A 19,663-nucleotide genomic window follows, 5' to 3' on the forward strand; every position below is an offset into this window, starting at 1 on the left:
ATTTCTTATAAAGGACTTCAAACAGGCCAATGCATTGGCCATAATTTTTTCTCACTTTCATTGTGCTTTCTTGATAAAGACAAGAGATCATCAGTGGCTTTTTTGGTTATTTTGGGGGTATTTGTGCCATAAAATTGACAGATAAAGGACAGGAAAGTACAGGGACAGGACTGGCAAAGGACACCGAGCAAGGACTCAAACTCAGGTCACCAAAAGCGCATTTGCCCAATACAAATACAATATGTATACAGTACAATATATACCAATACATACACCAATAGACTCTTAACTGAGATGAAAGCATATTTGCAAGAACATAACCTCTCAACTAAGACCCTTTTTGAATGTAAAACATTTCAGTCAACCTCTAGTTATGCTGATATATCGTGCTTGGAGGCACAGCAGAAGCCAAATAATCTCAGAGAATTAAAGCCAATTATGCATTTATGTAAATTATGCAACAGAGATGCTGTGTAGCCCAACACAGGGATGATGTCAGATTTGTTTGCACGCACATGAATACTAATATTACATGCAAATGTAGCAGGAGGAGTAAAAATCCATCTCACCGTAAACTGTAGTTTGGTGTGAGATGTAGGCGTGCAGGGCTGTGTTGGTTTTTGCTTGCTTATTGCTGAACTGTCAGAATACTTGCTGGCTCAAGGACGGCTTATGAGCTGCTGAATCACTGTGCCCACGCCGGGGGTGAGAAGCAGGACGTTCTGACAGTAAATAGTTCAATTTTGCATTCTGCTTCAAGGTTTCAGATGTGCATGGAGTGAAGGAGGAGTGTACTGTAGATTGAAACTTTGCCTTATTGGCCCAGGAGCAATTGCCAAGCCTCTACTAGACTTTTAACTTGGTGACAGTTTTTGTTGGCATTTCCGATCACCCCTTACAGATATTAATCATGAAGCACTTTTACGTGCACAGAATAAGCGGATAACTATCAAAAATCGGCTTATTATAAAAAACTGTTTTCATGCGTTTACATGCAAATCAATAAACCCGCTATGCAGACAACTGCGTTTACATGGGACTTGGAGATTTGTCAGGGGCACGTTCAATCTCACACCGGTGCGCAACGTTTTGCTACGGTTTCCGGGTTGAACGACATGTTTCCTGGAAACGGTGTGCAACGGAATGCAACAGGTTTTAGAAGCGTTTTCTCTTGTTTGGTGGGTGTGTCAGAAATGTTGGCCCAATCAGCGGCAAGATGTATAAAACCACGCGTTAGTAAAGAGACAGCTCGCTCAATGGGTTCAAGTTGGAATGTTGTCTTTCATTCTGGACGGCAAGGTCAGTGACTGTAACATTGAGGGTCTTTTACAGTATTAAACACACATTTATAACGATTTCATCAGGCTTCAGAAACATTTAAAAAAGAACACAAAGAATGGCCTCTCAGCTACCGCAGTTGCAACTCTTACGTCATCCCAACAGGGCGTTCAACGCATCACCGTTTCTGTTTAATAAACGTTGTGCAACGTTTTGTCGGGGCTGAACGCAGCCAAGGTTTCTCGCAGGTAGTGACGTCATCACCTATAGTACATAATAGTTGATCAAAAAGCCGGCGGCATATCTGTCTTAAGCTATATTGTTTTATCTCTTTTCGTGTCCCCAGAACCTGCAAATATAACATCAGTTTTTATTTTCGCAGTTTCTCTGCCAACTGCTTTAGTAGAGCGGAGACTTTTAAGCGTTACTTAGTGCTTACTTCCGCATCTGACATATATCTGTCACACGTGGAGACATGCGCACATGGACAAAACCGTGAGAAAGCCGGTTAAGGTGTTTACATGCCACGCGAAATCGGGGTAATGAGCAAAAAAACTACCTGTGCCGATCGATATTTGCTTACGCCGTTTATGGGCTTTCCCCGATTAAAGAAAATCTTTTACGCGTTTACATGATCCCACGTGTTATCAGTTTATTAAGCATAATCTGCGTAAGACTGTGCATGTAAACGCACTCATGGTTTTACTACAGTTATAGTATGGTTAGTGGTTAAATATGGCTACCATATTTAAAAAAAAAAAAACCTAGTTCGTTTTTATAAGGGTCATAGAATAACACACAAAAAAACTTAAAAAGTTACCTGGTTGTTTTTAAAATTTTGAGTTAATTCAACAAAAAAAATATTAGTTAAACCAACAACTCTTTTTTACAGTGTTTCTATCGTTTATATTATTCATAATAAATATTAAAATGGATGTTTTCTCTCTTTGCCATCTCTCCATACTGAGACAGTACACCTGTTCAGCGACAACTGAAACACATTTTTTTTATTAATTTCCCAAGGGTTATCATATATTTTTAGAATGAATAAGCAATTTCTGAAAATCATTTTAAAACTCCAAAGTACACGAGGTGCGCACAAAACGAAAACATGGTTTATTTTCAATATATGCAGATTAATTTGGACATAGCCTTATTGTCTCACTAAATCCTGTTTTGAGAACGATCGGTCTTTGAAGTCTTTTACTTCAAAGTCATGTTTATAGACAATTTGTCCACAGTGTAGATCAGACGGGATTTTGTGAGATGGCAAGCTGTGGCCCTTTCAGAAACACCTGCCTGTTTTGGCGTAGGAGGAGTAAAAAGGGCAGCAGTTGGCAAGGTGCATGCCAACTAAAATTAGGATGTCTGGGTTTGATTTCTCCTGACACTTAGGATCCTGAAGTAGGCTACTATAAAAATTCTATATTAATTCTTTATTTTCTATATTTTTTAAGGAATTACAATGTTGATATTCCTTAAATGCAAAATTATTGTTGTGCAAATGATTGAGCTTCAATCAAGCATTATTTATTTTGTCTTAATGTTTTTCTATTTTACATTTTTATTAAGGCTATGACAAACGTGTTTATTTTCTGATTGCCGTATATTTTCACATAATCTCATAATAATTACTGTCCATTCCCAGTGCTTGACTGCCCCATGACCCTCCAGAGCTCCCGAAGCCTGGACACCCTCTCTGACCTAAAATTACAACGCCTGGAGGCGGAGTTAGAGGGGGTGCGGCATGAGGCTCAAGGTGCGTGTCAGAGAGAGGAGGAGCTAAAGGCCGAATGCGAGAGGTTACGGGAAGAGCTCAGAGAATTGCAAAGCAATCATAGACAGCGGGTCAGTGACACAAACATCTTATAAACAAAAGCACATACATTTGCAAATAACTACCCAGTCTCACGAAAATTTTGTGATATTGTCACGTAACTTTTTGATTCTTTTTTGTGATATTGTCACAAAATGATTGTATCACGAATTTCTGTTTACGTGTAATTGTCACGTATTGGTTACTCAACTGTTTTGTCCTATTTTCTTACCATTGTCGCATCGGTTTAGGGTTAGATTTACATAAAATAACATCCTTATCCAATCCCAACTCTAACCCTAATGCCAGGCGACAATCTGAAAATATACAAAAATAATTCAGAAAAAATAGTATAAACCAATACTTAAAGTGACATCCTAACGCAAACACCAAATCTAACCCTAAACCGAAGCAACAGTGGTTCGAAAATAGGAAAAAGCAGTTGAGTAACCAATACATGACAATTACACGTAAACAGAAAGTCGTAATACGATCACGAAAAAACGTGGAAATTCGTGACAGTATCACTAAAAAAGAATCAAAAAGTTACGTGACTATATCACGAAATTTCGTGAGTGTCATATAAACACATAACTGTCAGAAAAAAAGTTAATAATTAAAACAATTAACAATTAAATTTGTTGCTGGGTTGTACCCTAAAGCTCCGTTTTGTACATTTACAGATATGCAAAACATAATACAATGTTGTACCAGTTTGGGTACATTACTGTACCTTAAGGATCTATTGTGTGCTTTTAAAGGTACAGTTAACTGTTTTAAAATGTAACTGGTACAGAATTGTTACTTAAAGGGACACTCCACTTTTTTGAAAAAGCGCTCATTTTCCAGCTCCCCTAGAGTTAAACATTAGATTTTTACCGTTTTGGAATCCATTTAGCTGATCCGGGTCTGGCGGTACCACTTTTAGCATAGCTTAGCATAATCCATTGAACATGGCTGCAGGAGGCGCAATGATATTACGCAGTGCCAAAAATAGTCCTCTGCTATTGAAAGTTACCAAGGGGACTATTTTCAGCCGCTGTGTAATATTATTGTGCCTCCTGCAGCCATGTAGGAAAGTCCTTGATTATTACACGGGAATGAGATAATTCCTAGCCATATTAACCTAAAAAACTTTACAACTTTACATTTTCTGTCGATCTTAGTACACAATGTAACTACAGAAGAGTCACGTTTTAAGTAGGAAAAATATCTAAACTCTTTGGTCATTTTTTAACGCAATGCTAATGGTCTAATCAGATTCTATGGATTATGCTAAGCTATGCTAAAAGTTGTACCGCACCAGACCCGGAGATCAGCTGAATGGATTGCAAAACAGTAAAAATCAAATGTTTCACTTTAGAGGAGCTGGAAAAATTTCAGAAAAATTTCAGAAAAAGTGGAGTGTCCCTTTAAGGTCCTTAAGATATAATATTGTACCCCAAAAGATACAACATTCAATTTGTTGTGTACCCATAAAGGTACTAAAATTAACCTTTGAGGGTACCACTCCAAAGGTACAGCTTTGTACCTTTTTGCACTGGGTTTTTTTCCTGACGTTGTACTGTACTTTCCAGAAGATGCCATAGACATGCCACATGCCACTGGTGTTTCATTGTAATTTACCCAGTACTGTTCACTGTTTAGAGTAGGTTTAATACACAACATGTCTCTATTTTGCACAGGAGGTGAGCTCCATATGTGGACAGTGTGATGTGGAATGGATAAAGAAAGTTGGAGATGAACAGTAAGTGTCTACTTCATTGATTTCAAGAGAACGTGAGCTCTACAGCCTAAAATCGTTTAGCTAAGTTTTGTGTTTGTTGTGTTTTTACACAAAATATAAATGGGAAACCCAGTAAGGTGCTCTACAATATACAGTACTGTGCAAGTCTTAGGTCACCATGCCACAATTAGATTTTATGTTTTTACAATGTTATAGTGATCATAATTGTTTCTCAGTCTCTTTAATAGAACACAGCGAGAAAATACAGGAAATGTGTATATATATAGTATTAAAAATTGTATAAAAATGTAAACTGATGTGTCACGTTTTAGGGTAAACTCCCATTCCACTTGAGCAATAGCAGGAAACTGCAAGATCTCTTAAACATAAATAAAATTAAATCCTAATTTCTAATTTTAAAGAAATTTATTTTACTTCATTCTGCTCAGAAATGCTCAAGATGTGTTTAGTTCCAAGAGAGATCACACTAAACACAGACGATGCCAAAAGAAGACATTTAATCCTGAAAATTTATTTTTTTATTTTTTGTACATTCCTGTATTTTCTGTTTGTATCTTAATAAAATAGATTGAAAAATAAACGTGGATGGAAGTCAGGTGGTGGTGGGGTAAAACAGTAGGCTACTGTAATTAGGTCTAACAAAAGTTGCCATTCAGTTGCATCCAGGGTCACATTGAGTAGATTAAATTAGATCAAATTTGATTAAAGAATTACAGTAAAATTTGATAATAACTTAACTCTTTTTATTAAGCGATAAGATTGCTTGATTTTCATATGTACAGATCAATAACAAAGCATGAAGTTGTTTGTTTTCTTTAGATGTTGTTAAGGGAAAAATATCAGCCAGTAGAGGGCAGTATAACTATTGGCAAGCCTCCAACCCACTTCCACAATCTCAATGACACGTCAAGGTCTAACTGAAGATGAAGAGAATACAGGTGAACTGAAAGTAGCCTGTGTTTAAGTGAAATGGGGAGTATTGGAGAGGAAGGTCGCAGTAATGCTGGCGTTTCCCTGCACCTCACAGTTTCACACTTCACTCCCCCTCTCTGTTTGAATTGCTCATTCTTGTAAAAGCCGTGATTTAACAGAAAAAGGACAAAACTTACCATGCTGTTACTCAGATAGATTACTTATGTTGGTAGTTTTTGTCTTTTTTTCTGATGGGTAGGTTATTAGGAAAATAGTTTGATTTGCTTTCGTTTTCATATACACTCTCTAAAAACATTGATAGATGAGAACAATGTGCAGTTTGACTCATTTTTTTTCCGCGATGCCTAATTTGTTTTCAGATTGCATATGGAACCCCTAAATGTTTAATATTTTTTTATATAATATTAATATATAATAATGAGACATTTTTGAAAAAAATATTAAACAGCCAACACAAATAAAGTTAGTAAAGATTATAGCATCAGGTTTATTGAAAGGATTCATTGCTTCATAATAGTGAATTTTTAATGGAGTTTTGCAAAGTATAAATATGCAGTCTTCTAAATCAGTGGTTCTCAAACTGGGGTCCGGGGCCCACAGGGGGGCTGCGAGATGGTGGCGGGGGGCCCCAGTTTTATGACATTTTATAAAACACATTAATTTATCATGAATTCAGTAAAATTAAACCTAAAAAAATAAGGCAGCACTACCTTGTATAAATTAAAGTTTTGTTTAATTAAAATGAGAAGTTTTAGAACTGTTTTTTGTCATAAATTTTTTGTTGGGGGGGGCGCGAAGGAAGGCACCGTACACAAAGGGGGCCGCACTCTGAAAAAGTTTGAGAATCACTGTTCTAAATATTCTGCAAATTTGCAAAATGATGTTTTAAATAGTTTTAGATAGAGTAGAAAAAGTCACCGCCCAAGACATACCCACATACAACAACCACTTTGCTTACAAAAACAAAAATCCTAGCATTTTCGACACCTACTGATGAATTTGAATAATCTACAAGTTATTTAGTGCCAGTATTTTACCATGGATTAAATATGCTATGCTAATTTTTATTTTAAGCATAACTGTTATCAGATATTCTGTTTATTTTGTGTATAAAGTTGTTGACATGACATGTCAGTCATAAACCCGAACGTCTGGTGATGCATCGCTTGACTTTGTGGCCCATCTAAGCAGCAAGGAAATTATTATATTAATTTGAGCAGTGTATATATAGCAACTGCCTTAAACGTTTACACCCAAGTACTGCGAAACCCTTCACAGACGTTTTAACACGCAAAGGGGCCTTTGAGGTTTCAAAGATAGCTAGCATGTATTTTCAACATGCATCCACAGGCCATTAGGTTTGATGTCTAAAATCATACCATATTTGTTCAAAATTTTTTATTTATTTGAATAACTAAGAAGGATTTTATTATTATAATTCTCTCTTGGATATTTATTTCATATTTCTTTGTGACATGTATAATGTGGAGTGTGGGATGTGCTGATTAAGTTAGTTGGAGGTTTTATGACAATGGTTTACAGAGAAATGGAAGATAAATTCATGAAGCCCCATAGCTTACATAGGAAAAAGCAAATATTATAAATTCGAGTTTCAGAGCAAAGGTCGGACATCGCTCAGCAAACCCACACACCGTTCCTCCCCCATACATACACTCACACACAACATCACTATTAATATTCACATAAAAGAACACACACATCCTCCCACTCATGCTTTTGTTACATTTTGTTCTCCTACTACATCTGCTCGCCAAAATCACAAAACTTCAAGGGCTGATATTTTACCTTTGATAAAATAAAGAAACCCCAAAAGGCAAGGTGTCAGATGACAAAAATGAACCTGCACTGCAGGGGATGCTGCAAGAAAGATCATGGATAGTAAATCACACACCCCTCTTTCGATTGAAAAATGCAAATGCGAAATTACATCTGGACCTTTTATTTTATTTTATTAGGAAAGGAACCAATGAGATATCATGTATTGATGATAAAAACAGCAGTACTTTGGAAAGAGCGCAAACTTTAGGTGTCATTTGTCCACGTTACCAACACACCACAAATCGCTTGGTCATCTCATCTGACAATGATGTGTTGTTGTGTTTTGACTTATGATTAATATGCATCGAAAGATGCTCACACATTCTTTGAGCGTCTCTGCTCAGTGCGAGAAGTGATGCACATCGCTTTATAAGTTTATAGCCGTGTGTGTACGTGTGCGTGTGGAGGTGAGAAAAAAAATTGTCACACATCGCCTAAATCTGATGTGAATACCTCTTTGATAGAAAGTCTCTATCAAATGAGAGTTGAGACTTCAGTGTTCGATTATGACAAAGGTAGCTCATTACTGCTGACTCTCGTTCAGTACTACGGCTGTTTAAGCCGGTCGCTGGATGGCAAATAAAGGACGCATTAAGCAGTACGGTAAGGATGCCTGCTACTGTATGGCTCATTGGCTGGCAACAAAGCAGAAACTAGCAGATCACTGGATACTGTAAGCTGACCGGTGGCTTGATTTGACGTCTAGTCTATAAATACAAACCAAGGCTGAAATAAAGATTGCCTATATACAAGTAAATTTATACTCAAATTTTAGTATAAGAGTAGTCTCAATTAAAATGGACAGAAGGTACAGTTATGCAACCGTTTTTCAATTATTCAGCTGTCTCTAACGCAGGTTTATTGGGGCCGTGTGGTGATTTGGATGTGTGGGGGGTTGAGAAAGAGGCAGAAAGCTTGTTGTGTGGTGGTGACTCATACAGTATAAACTCGTCTTATTGAAACACAGCAAACTTTATTGTTAGGTTTGTCAGCATCTTGTGTTTTATGTCCCTTACATTTAGTCTGTGTAGTAATTTGCAATATACAATATACAGAACATGAGAAAAACTAAAATGGTAATTCAGATGGCATCCTAAATGTACTTGTTGTTTTATAATGTGAATATAATTACTACTTTATTAGGATTATACCTGTACAGTATCTAAAAACCGTGCTAGTTATGATTATCATAGTCTTTACTTAACAATAATTTGTTACAAGTAACAGCTTGGCAGTATATTTTAACTATACAGTAACAAGTGGCCCCTCTGTGGCTCTCAGATTCATGTCAACATCTGCAAGTTTAAAAACCGAGCGGTCTCACGTGCCCACATTCCAAGTAAAACTGAAATACATGTCCTGATTTATCTTTCACCATCTTAAATGCGATGAGTGTTTTTATAATAAGACATTTGGAGGTTTTTGTAAATTCTGTGCACGTAAATCAGATAAAGTGCAGAGTTTCTGTTTTACTGCATCAAGGTGAGCTGGCATGATTTCACTGTTACTAAAACTTAGTTTCTAACAAAAAATGTGTCCCTTATCTGTGTCAAACTTACTCATGTATGTAATTTCTTTGATTTATGATGTTTAAAATTATTGAGCAACATTAAATCGCATGTTGGGTTGTTAAATCCAACTCTTGGCTCCAACTAGCCCCAGCATTTTGGGTTGAAATAATCCAGTATAGGTTCATTTAAACCCAACGATTGGGTTTGTCCATATGATACCAACCATAGATTAAAAAACAACCCATCATTTAACAGTGTAGTTAAAGTCAAGAGTGTAGATTTTAATATAAGCAGAAGACGGAAGGTACTGTAGGTTATGAGTTTTTGTGGTAATAGCTTTTACGAAACCTGCAAATGATTACTTTTAACTTCCTGGATGCTGTGGTGAATGAGTACAATGTTCTGTAATGAATTATTTGGCTAATACTTTCTATTCTTTGCTAGACATCTCATGTAGCTTGCTGAAAGATGGAGGATGGAGGCTCACAGTGCTGTTAAACAATTATCACAAAAATAAGTGTGACCCTGTCAATGAAATCCAGGCTAAAGTCTCATAATCTAATGCAGCATCAAAGTTTGAGCTCATTCTTTCTAATCATGATCTTACTTTGGGCTGTCACAATGATTAAATAATCGTCTCGTCGCGATTGTTTGGCCTCATCACGATGATTTCAGATCACCACAATGATTGCACATCTCGCTAAAAAACACAAGGGGGAGCTGCAGTAATTGATTTTTTTTTTTTTTGCAACCACTACAGACTTGTGGTCCAGTACTAATATGACCTTAGTAGGATTGGCTACTATTTGAGGCCTGTTCTGGTATAGTCAGTTTATTTTGATTGCATTTTTATTATTTTTTATTATTTTCAGTTATTTTTCAGACACTTTATTGTGTATATTTCCTTTTACGGAATTTTCCGTTTTTTAAATATATATTCATTAAATAATTACTTTTAAATATGTGTTATGTGTATTAATATTTGAAGAGTTTCGTTGCAAAACGAGATAACTACGTTTTTTTAATTGTTCAGAAATCTCGTTTTTTTGGTTGAGCATTCCAATTAATATCAATTCAACTGCAGTTGGTTTATTTTGATTTAAACCTTCATAACTTAAAAAAATACAGCTAAGTAGCACCATAAAACAAAATAATAACATGATAACATAATAATAAACATGTTTTGACAAAAATGTTAAAAAATGGATTTATCTCGTTTTGCAACGAAACTCTTCATTTACTGCCAGGTAAACCTTTTAAAATATTTAATTTAAATAATCACAACAATGTGTGAATTTTTTTTATGAACAAATCAATAAAGCAATAAAACAGACAAATAATCATTATAATCGTCAAAACACTAAAACAGACAATTTAACGGTCACGTTTTTTTAGACAATTAACCGTCAGCCAAATTTCATTATCGTGACAGCCCTAATCTTACTCAGTCGATATTAAAGATATCAAAATTAGATTTTCACAGAATGTTCTTTATGTAGGAGGATTTTATGTAGAAAACTTGATCACAAAACAATAACTTTAGCTGGGTTACCAAAATTGTCGAACATTGTCATAAGCGTGTCACCTTATTTTTGCGTTTACAGCTACGAACTTATGCGATTACAGGATATGATGCTGATATTTTAGTCTTTGTCAGTCGTACAGCGATGTGTTAAACTTTAAAACAGTACATGCAGTCAACATTGCCAGTCTCTCTCTTTCTCACTTCTGCTCGCTGTCTCTCACCCACTCTACCTCAGGGTAAATTTGGCTTTGGCCTACACTGAACTAACAGAGGAGTTGGGCAAGTTACAGACTCTGACCGCCAAACAGACCGAGATATTGCAGAAGGCCTCACAGGAGCCGGCAAGCCCAGGTAACAGCCTTAACCGTCATCTCTATTATCTATATTTTACATTATTTAAACACGAATATCACTGCTTGATGTTTATGTCTTCAGTTGGAGGCGTGAGGGGAAAAACCTTGATGCTGAGGTCTTGAACTTTCAGGGGGTGTTTTAGCTATTTTTTTACACTTTAAACAATTTTTAAACATAAATATATCCAAGACTTACAAAAAGTATTTTGATTATTATTATATATTTAAAAAAAAATAAAAATAAACATAAGGGCCAGTTGGAGACACCAAAAGGCCTATTGATTTTGAATCTCTTGATCTTTAGCACTCGCACAAATATTAAAAACATTATTCCTGTAGTTATCTCAAAGTAATCTTTGAGGTTTTCAATTATTGCCCGTCAGGATTATTTTCATTTATTTTACTGTTAAACAAGTATTACGCAAATTGGAAAATGCAAAATGCAGGCTTTAGGAAATATAAAGTGTTTTTGTACCCTTTTTTATAACAGATCATTTAAGTAAAACTCACAACATTCACATGCTTTTGAGCGTTGTGCGCTTGTTTGCATTTCGTTTAATTCCACAAGGATTATTTTTGCTGACATGATTCTGCCTGTCACGCCACAAGTTTCTTCTTTAGACTTTGAGAACATAAACAACCTTCCTCCTTATCGTTTTAGCACCCTGCACTTAACCACACAAGCTATTTAATATAGGAAACCAGACCAGAAGCGGAGATGTAGGGGAAAAAAACTTACTGATTCATAGATAGAGGGACTGATTTCTCTAAATAGCTGATTGCAATCTCACCATTGCAGGAAGTTCAGCATATGCACGTTAGTCTTAATAGAGAGAGGCAAATGCAAGGTTCTGCATGCCCTATAGGGGAGCAGTCAAAAATGGAAGTACATGTAGCACAGATGGTGAGGGTGAATGCAAAAAAAGTAAATACAAATATCTTAAAGAGGAAACTTGAGGAGAAAAGGGGAAGTGATTATAGACTTTGGTGGGTTTCATTTGCACGTTTATTTATTTTTTGTTATATTCCTTTCAAGCTATTCCTCTGGTAGAGCATTAAAATCAAATATCATGTTGCTCTTTATATACCAACCACCAGAATAATCAACCAGTTGTACAGTACATTAAATAAATCTAGGACATTTGAAGGGCTAATAGCCGCATTACTGCTACAACATGCTTACAAGCACATTTAGAAAAGCTTTTGGGTAAAGTTAACAAGTCAGTCAGTGGCTGTGGGTGGGACTTTGTTAGTGTGACATCACATTAACAAGAGAATCAAAACAGCATGTCTGATAGGGATACTCCGATCAGTATTTTTGCAGCCGATTCAGATACCGATTTGTTATTTTCGTGATCGTCCGATACCGATTATGTTACCGATTTTTTTTTAAAGATGATATGCAAGCTTTTTGAAGACTGTAACTTTTTTGTAGATAAAGTACACAGATGTTGCCTTTGTTATATTACTTGCAGGAATCAGGTATATTATTGTTTTAATAGAGAATCAAATAAATAAACACAACAAATATTTCATCTTCTTTAAAAAGGCTTATGTCTGTTAAAAGTCTTTACTGTATGAATTAAATATACACACATTCGTATGAAGTATAAAAAATTTTCAGTGAAGAGCAGAATGTGATTTTATTGAGATGAATTATGTTACTGTAGTTTTAACAGTGGGTTCACACCAGCCGCGTTTGAGGTGTCAAATTCGCGTCTGCGTGACTAGTTTGCCACTTGAACATTTTGAGTTTTCTCGCTTCATTTGTGCATGAAATTCTAGTCATCGAGACATTCACGCGGAAATTCGCGTCATAAAGAAGGGCTTCTGCGGCTCCGCTCACTTCCTGTAATTACGTCACTACTAGAGCAAGCTTCTGATCGGTTAACGCAGCGCTTTTTTCCGGCAAAGTTAAAATGTTTCAACTTGCGCGTTTGTCGCGGCAATGCTCAATTCGCGCCATTCGCGTGAACTAGACGTGTGAATTAGGCAGAATTGCGTCTGCAGCGCTAAACGCCTCATTCGTTCCACGAGACCTTCAGACCCGCATCAACGAGTCTTCACATTGACTTAACTCGCGCTTGACGCCTCTACCGCGGCTGGTATGAACGCAGCATAAGACGTGAGAGAGATCACTCTGTCTATGTGCACTGATGACAGGCAGCTGTGTGTGCGTGCGTCGGGTGTACGCATACAAGAGCAGCTGTGAGTAAAAATAAAGTTTAAACAGTCAAAACTTTAAAATGCATGCAAACAATAAACTTTTGGCATGAGGATGCCATTGTCCGTGACAGATATTTGTTGTATACGCTGTTTGATGGGGATGTGAAGACACGTTGCACTGTTGACCGGAGCGCGTCTTCATAGAAAATTCACATATCTCTGTAAAGGCAAAGAGAGAAATCCAAATCTGCATGTCGCACATGAGCAACCGCATTCAGGATCCCTATGATGACAAAAGTAAGCACAAAGATCGGTTCATGAGATCGGTTAAATTAGCGAGTTCCGATTGAGTCATTTAATGCTATTATCGGCCGATACCGATTGGTGGCAGATCGATCGGAGCATCCCTAATGTCTAATGAGACTTCTTTGGTTTCATTTTTTTTATTGTAGGGTGGTTGTATTCACTCACTGCCAACACACATTTATGTCCAAACAACTTGTAAAAGTGGATTTTGCATAATATGAATAATAATAATAATATGGGCCTTTTTGCTTTTCTTTTTTCACTTATCTCCTGTGTGTTTGTCTGACAGTTCAACGCCACTCACCCGTCCCCCATCAGAGGCATTCTCCCGTTCCCCAGCGACATTCTCCTATCCAACAACGTCATTCCCCAATACAACAGCGCCATTCTCCTGTGCCCCAGCGCCGCTCTCCTGTGCTGCAGCGTCTGTCTCCAGACATGCACCGTCGTTCACCTCTGCCTGAGCTGAGCGACGGTCCCGCATCGTATTCCTGCAGGCCCACGTCCCACCACCTGAGGGCAAGTTTCCAGGGCAGGCGAAGTTACTCCGAAGTGGCCGATCCGTCGGCTTACCAACGGCCGCCGAGATTCACTCTGGATCCTGTGTCGACCCTGCCGAAACCTCGGCCGTATGTGGACAGCTACCACAAGCAGCAACAGCAGCAACAACAACAGCAGCAGCAGCAACAACATGGGGGAAGCCAGCACATGTTAGTCCAAAGACAGGGCTCTCAGGGGGTGGGAGGAGACGGGGGCTTGTCGGAAACTCCACGGCTGTCCAGGGAGCTGTCTTTCCACCACTCCGACGTGTCCCACCTTCACTTTGAGCCTCAGCCCAGCCCAAAATCGCTGCACCCATCTCCACAGCCTCCTCAGTCCTCAGAGGATGAAGAGGAGTGGTCCTGCCCTCATCCCATCAGTCCTCCCCGAACACTGGGTGTGTCTAGTCCTTCGTCTAGTGCCAGAGGCCCTGCCTCTTGTTCCGCATTCCCTATTCCACCTCGCCCCAACACCCTAAGCTGCCACCCACCTGGATACCTGCACGCAGAGCATGCCCAGTCTTGGCCGTCTATTAACGTGAGTAGCATTTGTTGCTCAAAATTATTCTAGATTTCAATATATTAGTATATTTTGTCAAATTGGCACCAAAAGTCATGGCACTGGTATTGGTACCAGGGTTCCCCGAATCTTACCCTGGAGGGCCGGAGCACTACAGAGTTTAGGTCCAACCCTAATCAAACTTACCCTACTGTGATTTTCTAGTGCAGTGTTTCCCAACCCTGGTCCTCGGGCACCCCCTTCCAGAAAGTTTTAGATGTCTCCTTATTTAAAACACCTGATTCAACTCATCAGCCTCCTTCCAAAATGGTAAACATGTGTCCCTAACAAGCTGATGAGTTAAATCAGGTGTGTTAAATAAGGAGACATTTAAAACTTTCTGGGAGGGGGTGCCCGAGGACCAGGGTTGGGAAACGCTGTTCTAGTGATTATGAAGACCTTGATTAGCTTGTTCAGGTGTGTTTGATCAGGGTTGGAGCAAGGTCCGGCCCTCCAGGGTAAGATTTGGGGGAACCTTGGTATAGACCAGGGATTGGCAACTTCGGTCCTGGAGGGCCGATGTCCTGCAGAGTTTAGCTCTTACCATAATTAAACACACCTGAAGCAGCCAATTAAGGTCTTACTAGGTTTACTAGAAACTTTTGGGCAGGTGTGTTGAGGCAAGTTGGAGCTAGACTCTGAGGGACACCGGCCCTCCAGGACCAATTGCCCATCCCTGGTATAGGCTATGAAAATTTGGTATTTGTGTATTGTAAATAGTAATACAAATGAAAGAGTAACAATAACTTCTTCACAGCTGTGGATGGAGACAGATGAAGAGGGTGATGTCAGGAGCTGTCCACTATGCCAACTTATCTTTCCTGTCGGTTACCCTGATGATGCCTTGATCAAGCACATTGACTCGCACCTGGAGAATAGCAAGATCTGACACCCACATTTACACCATGACCTTCTGTTGTTCCACAGGAACATTTTTTCAGAGCTCCCACTATTTCAAGCTGGGTGCCTTCAAAAAGAATGTAGGCGAACTTGCGGCCGGTCTGAAAAAGATTCACTACAAAAACACATACATGTCAAGAATCCCAAAGAGAGGCCATGAAAGGTTTATAAGCATCCATAAAATATCTCCATCAGGTTTCCTTTAAACACAGACTGTAACTTTTTATTACATGCATTTTGAATTCTATACACTAAGCCAAACTGACTCTCTAAAGGAGGCAAAGTGCAATATTAAGACTGTCATTTGTGCTTTCAGTCACAGTTCCCATAATCTTTTGCATTCACGCTTTGGCGTGGCCACACAATGCCTTGCGGGCCATTCGGTCAGCGGGCATTATTAGAAGAGCTGAGTTAATGACTTAGCCGGCATTAAAGATTCATCCAGGATGTGGCATTATTCTGAAATATCAAGAGATCATTAAACACACAGCCAATTTCTAGGTCAATAAATATCCTATGAAATCAGCACTTTATATAAGCACTTAACATCCAGTTTACCTTTACCAATATTACTAACACTGAGGCAAAAAAGAAACAACTTACAGATGTAATTTATTTTTTAATACTCTCCCTTAAATATCTTCATTTGATAGGACTTCCCTTTAACAAAATTATTTGTAATTACGTGTAAATTCACAATTACGCTTATTTTGTTGGTCTTCCGGGGTGTTTGGATGTATAAAAAGGAAAGATTTTTCATAAATATGTTCTTAAAGACTTTCACAATATACAGTACAGACGAAGCGAGCTCTGTGCAGAAGGATTGAGACGATCACTGACAAAACGGCAGTTACTGTGTTGTTCTCAAGACAGTAATACTGTGATTTCTACAGTTTAGTCAATTTCAACAGTTTATTGTGATCTCAGTACTATTACTTCGAGTTGATAGCTTTGGTTCCATGGATGGTTTTTGATCAACCAGGTTATCTAACTAAATTGCTTGGACAAATAATATACCATGTATTCTCTTGATCACAAACAGAACTCAGTTTGATCAGTTTAAATTTTTGTAAAATGTAAGTACTGTAAATGTATAACTGTATTTAAAGCCAATTATCTGTATTAATATGTAAAATCACCTACAGTACATAATATATAGATATGCATTTTGCAAGCTCAGATAAAAGCAAAAGGATTGCCGAAGACAACTTTTTGTACTACTATAATCCGAGTATAAATGGCATCAGTTGAGGGGTTGATTAGCTAACTAACCTATTCCCTTTCAGGTGTACCCTATGTGTTATAGTCTTCTTGATTCTGCAGACTTTGTGACGGTGAGAGCACTGGATATGCTACTAACCCAAGGAGCTATAATGGGAAAGTGGTCCAAAATTAGCCATCCAAATATAGCAAGAGCTAATGGGAAGATATGCTGTCTGTCAAATAATGGGTGGAAGTTTCATCCAATTGGTTGTCTAGTTACATGTGGTTTCTGGTTATAGTCTAATGGCAAATACAGACGGCATACACTCTTAAAAATAAAGGTGCTTCACGATGCCATAGAAGAACAATTTTGGCTGAATGGTAATCTACAGGTTGTTTAGATTATAAAAAGATATGAAAGAAACTTATCTTCTAAGCACCTTTTGAGGAACCAATACTGATTCTTCTATGGCTTTGCTGTGAAGAACCTTTAAGCACCTCAATTTTTGGGGAGTGTCGTTCTTGTAAACATGAATCATCTGTAGTATGATGTTGTCACTATTAAATATACAAAGACGTACAACAGATGTGGACATACTGAAGTCAACCAGAAACCATCTAATCAACCAAAGACAAAGCCTGCTTGTTTCTTCTTTTACTTTTTGGGATATCGACCAGGTACCACTTAAGGATCAATGGTATCAATTGGAAAAGTTTCAGCTACCATTTCTGCATAATAACACAGATGTGTGCACAACACCTTTCCTAATCTAACTTGTCTAGCACCTTTGTCCACAAACCTACCGAGCAGAAGCAAAGAGAAAGTAAGCCACTATTCACAAAGAGTTTCCTCAGGAGTTATTTAAAGAGCTGCCGCTGTTTCTCGCTCATGTTTTTCTCATGCAATGGCAAATTAGCCACCGAGTGCTTTTCTGGATGCTCTATATATGGTCTCTCATTTGCCCTGTAGTGTGGTGTGTGACCTTTTGTGATATTCTTAAATAACTCAGGGGATAAAACTTTGTGAATATGGCTCCTTGACCATACACGACTAACCTCCACAGGGACAACATGACAACTCGCCAAATCTCCAAAAGGGCCAAGAGGACATAACGGGTGGTTGTACTGTATTTGGGGAGATACGGTATTTTGTGATAGCAACAAGGTATTTTAAAGAAAAAGGGATTTATGAACACATAATGAATGCATATTGTGTCAAAGATTTTCTTCTGTAAATACTATGTGAAATAAACTGGAACATGCACTGATCTTTTGTCATATTTTTGTAGACTTTAACCTATGGGAAAATTAATCTCACATTAGAGTAATTAATGTGCAGGGATGAATAGAGAACACGCACACACACAGTCTGTTGCATACAAAGCAAGTGCTACAGCAAACAAATCATGCTATTTCTCAGAACTCATTTTTCAAAGCCTTTTTATAAATACATATTTATAACACCAACTGGCATTTCTACATACTCTGGAATATCTAAGATCTTCTAAACCAACAGTTTATTTTTCCGAAACCCACCATGCTGTTCATATTCTTTGAATGTAAGTAATAATAGAGAGTGTTTTGTTAAAGTACTGTTTAAAAACTCTCTTATGTTTTCCTCTAATACCCCCACCCCACTTCCGATCCTTTGTGTCATTTCTCTGCCACATTCACACACACGCACACACACACACACACACTGACTGAGAGATACACTTCTCAAGTTCACAGGATGACCCGCCCATCCGTTCCAAACCACATGCTCTTCATCAAGTGCTCATACTTTCGTCTTTTTTTCTTTCTGCTCTTCTCTCGGTTTATCCCTCTTCTTTCTCTATATTCAGACACGCAAACATGCATACTAACAGGCAATTGCCACTTTAGCATAGGCCAAGTTAAAGTGAAGCTATTTAAGGCTCAAACAAAGCTGTTCAATGACTTTATTTGATGAATAATACTTTATTAAAGGTGCTTATTCGTACATGTTTATTGGTGCAAACATACATTTGTGTGTGTGTATATATATATACATATATACATATATATATATATAGTGATTCTCATTAAATCCAGATTTAGAAGGTGTCCAGCATCACATTTTTTAAAAAGCCCTTGAAGAAAATTTTTCACATATAATATTAAGGTCTCAACTTACTATAACCATTATTTTTAGAAGATTTAAAACATATTTCCTATGGAATTATTTACATTTTTTAGATTATCATTATAAAAAATTGTCATTACCGCAACATGCACTCCAAAAAATGAAATGTTGGGTTTAATGTTGGGATTTCTTTATTAATGATGACACAAAATTTAAATAATGCCATTTTATAAACGCCAACCCTTTTAATTAAAATTTAAGTACACTTCTTTTTTTATTACAAACATATCACAAACATGAAATGCAATGTAACGTTCCAAACCGTTTATTTGTTTTGTTCAAAAATATATCAGAACAAGTTCATCGACTCATATTTGGCCACTTCTTACTGGCGCACCTATCTAATGGTGCTACACTTCTGCAAGAGGGTGCCAGAACAACAATTATCCATAATACACTGCAAAATCCTCAGCCAATGAGATGCAAGTCTGTATTGTTTTTATTAATCTGTCTTTTATGCAACAATGTTATGTTGGCTGAACAAATCAGTTTTAAGTAAAGCTGACAAGACACACTTTTTTGTTAAATGAACTAGATAAAATTAAGTTCACTTTTTTAAGTTATCACAGCATGAAAGAATTAAGTAAAATTGGCAAAAGTGAGTGTGATATTAAATTAACCATGCATTTACAAACTCATGTTTCGGTAATGAAAACTAAAAAGTTGTCTACTATAACAAACAAAATTTCAAATTTTATCTAGAGAGAAAAAATAAGAACTGCTTACCTGGTAGCCATCTTGAATGTCACAGTCAATTATGTCCCTTCCAACAATTTTTTTTAAATGGCGACAACGCGGGTTTGCTTAACACATACATGAATGCG

General features: G+C 37.5%; 1 protein-coding gene across 1 annotated transcript in view; it reads left to right on the plus strand.

Moving 5' to 3' along the window:
- The window catches only part of LOC129420946 (TANK-binding kinase 1-binding protein 1), a 53,698-nt gene extending 35,755 nt beyond the window's left edge, over positions 1–17,943 (plus strand). Inside the window, exons 6-10 of the mRNA XM_055176129.2 lie at positions 2,927–3,126; positions 4,780–4,841; positions 10,885–11,000; positions 13,764–14,551; positions 15,330–17,943. Coding sequence (XP_055032104.1) covers positions 2,927–3,126; positions 4,780–4,841; positions 10,885–11,000; positions 13,764–14,551; positions 15,330–15,461 — 1,298 coding nt within the window. The 3' untranslated portion in view covers positions 15,462–17,943. The remainder of the gene's footprint in view (positions 1–2,926; positions 3,127–4,779; positions 4,842–10,884; positions 11,001–13,763; positions 14,552–15,329) is intronic.
- Positions 17,944–19,663: the final 1,720 nt, after the last annotated feature.

The sequence above is a fragment of the Misgurnus anguillicaudatus genome, chromosome 4, assembly GCF_027580225.2.
Source record: "Misgurnus anguillicaudatus chromosome 4, ASM2758022v2, whole genome shotgun sequence".
In the NCBI taxonomy this organism is placed as follows: domain Eukaryota; kingdom Metazoa; phylum Chordata; class Actinopteri; order Cypriniformes; family Cobitidae; genus Misgurnus; species Misgurnus anguillicaudatus.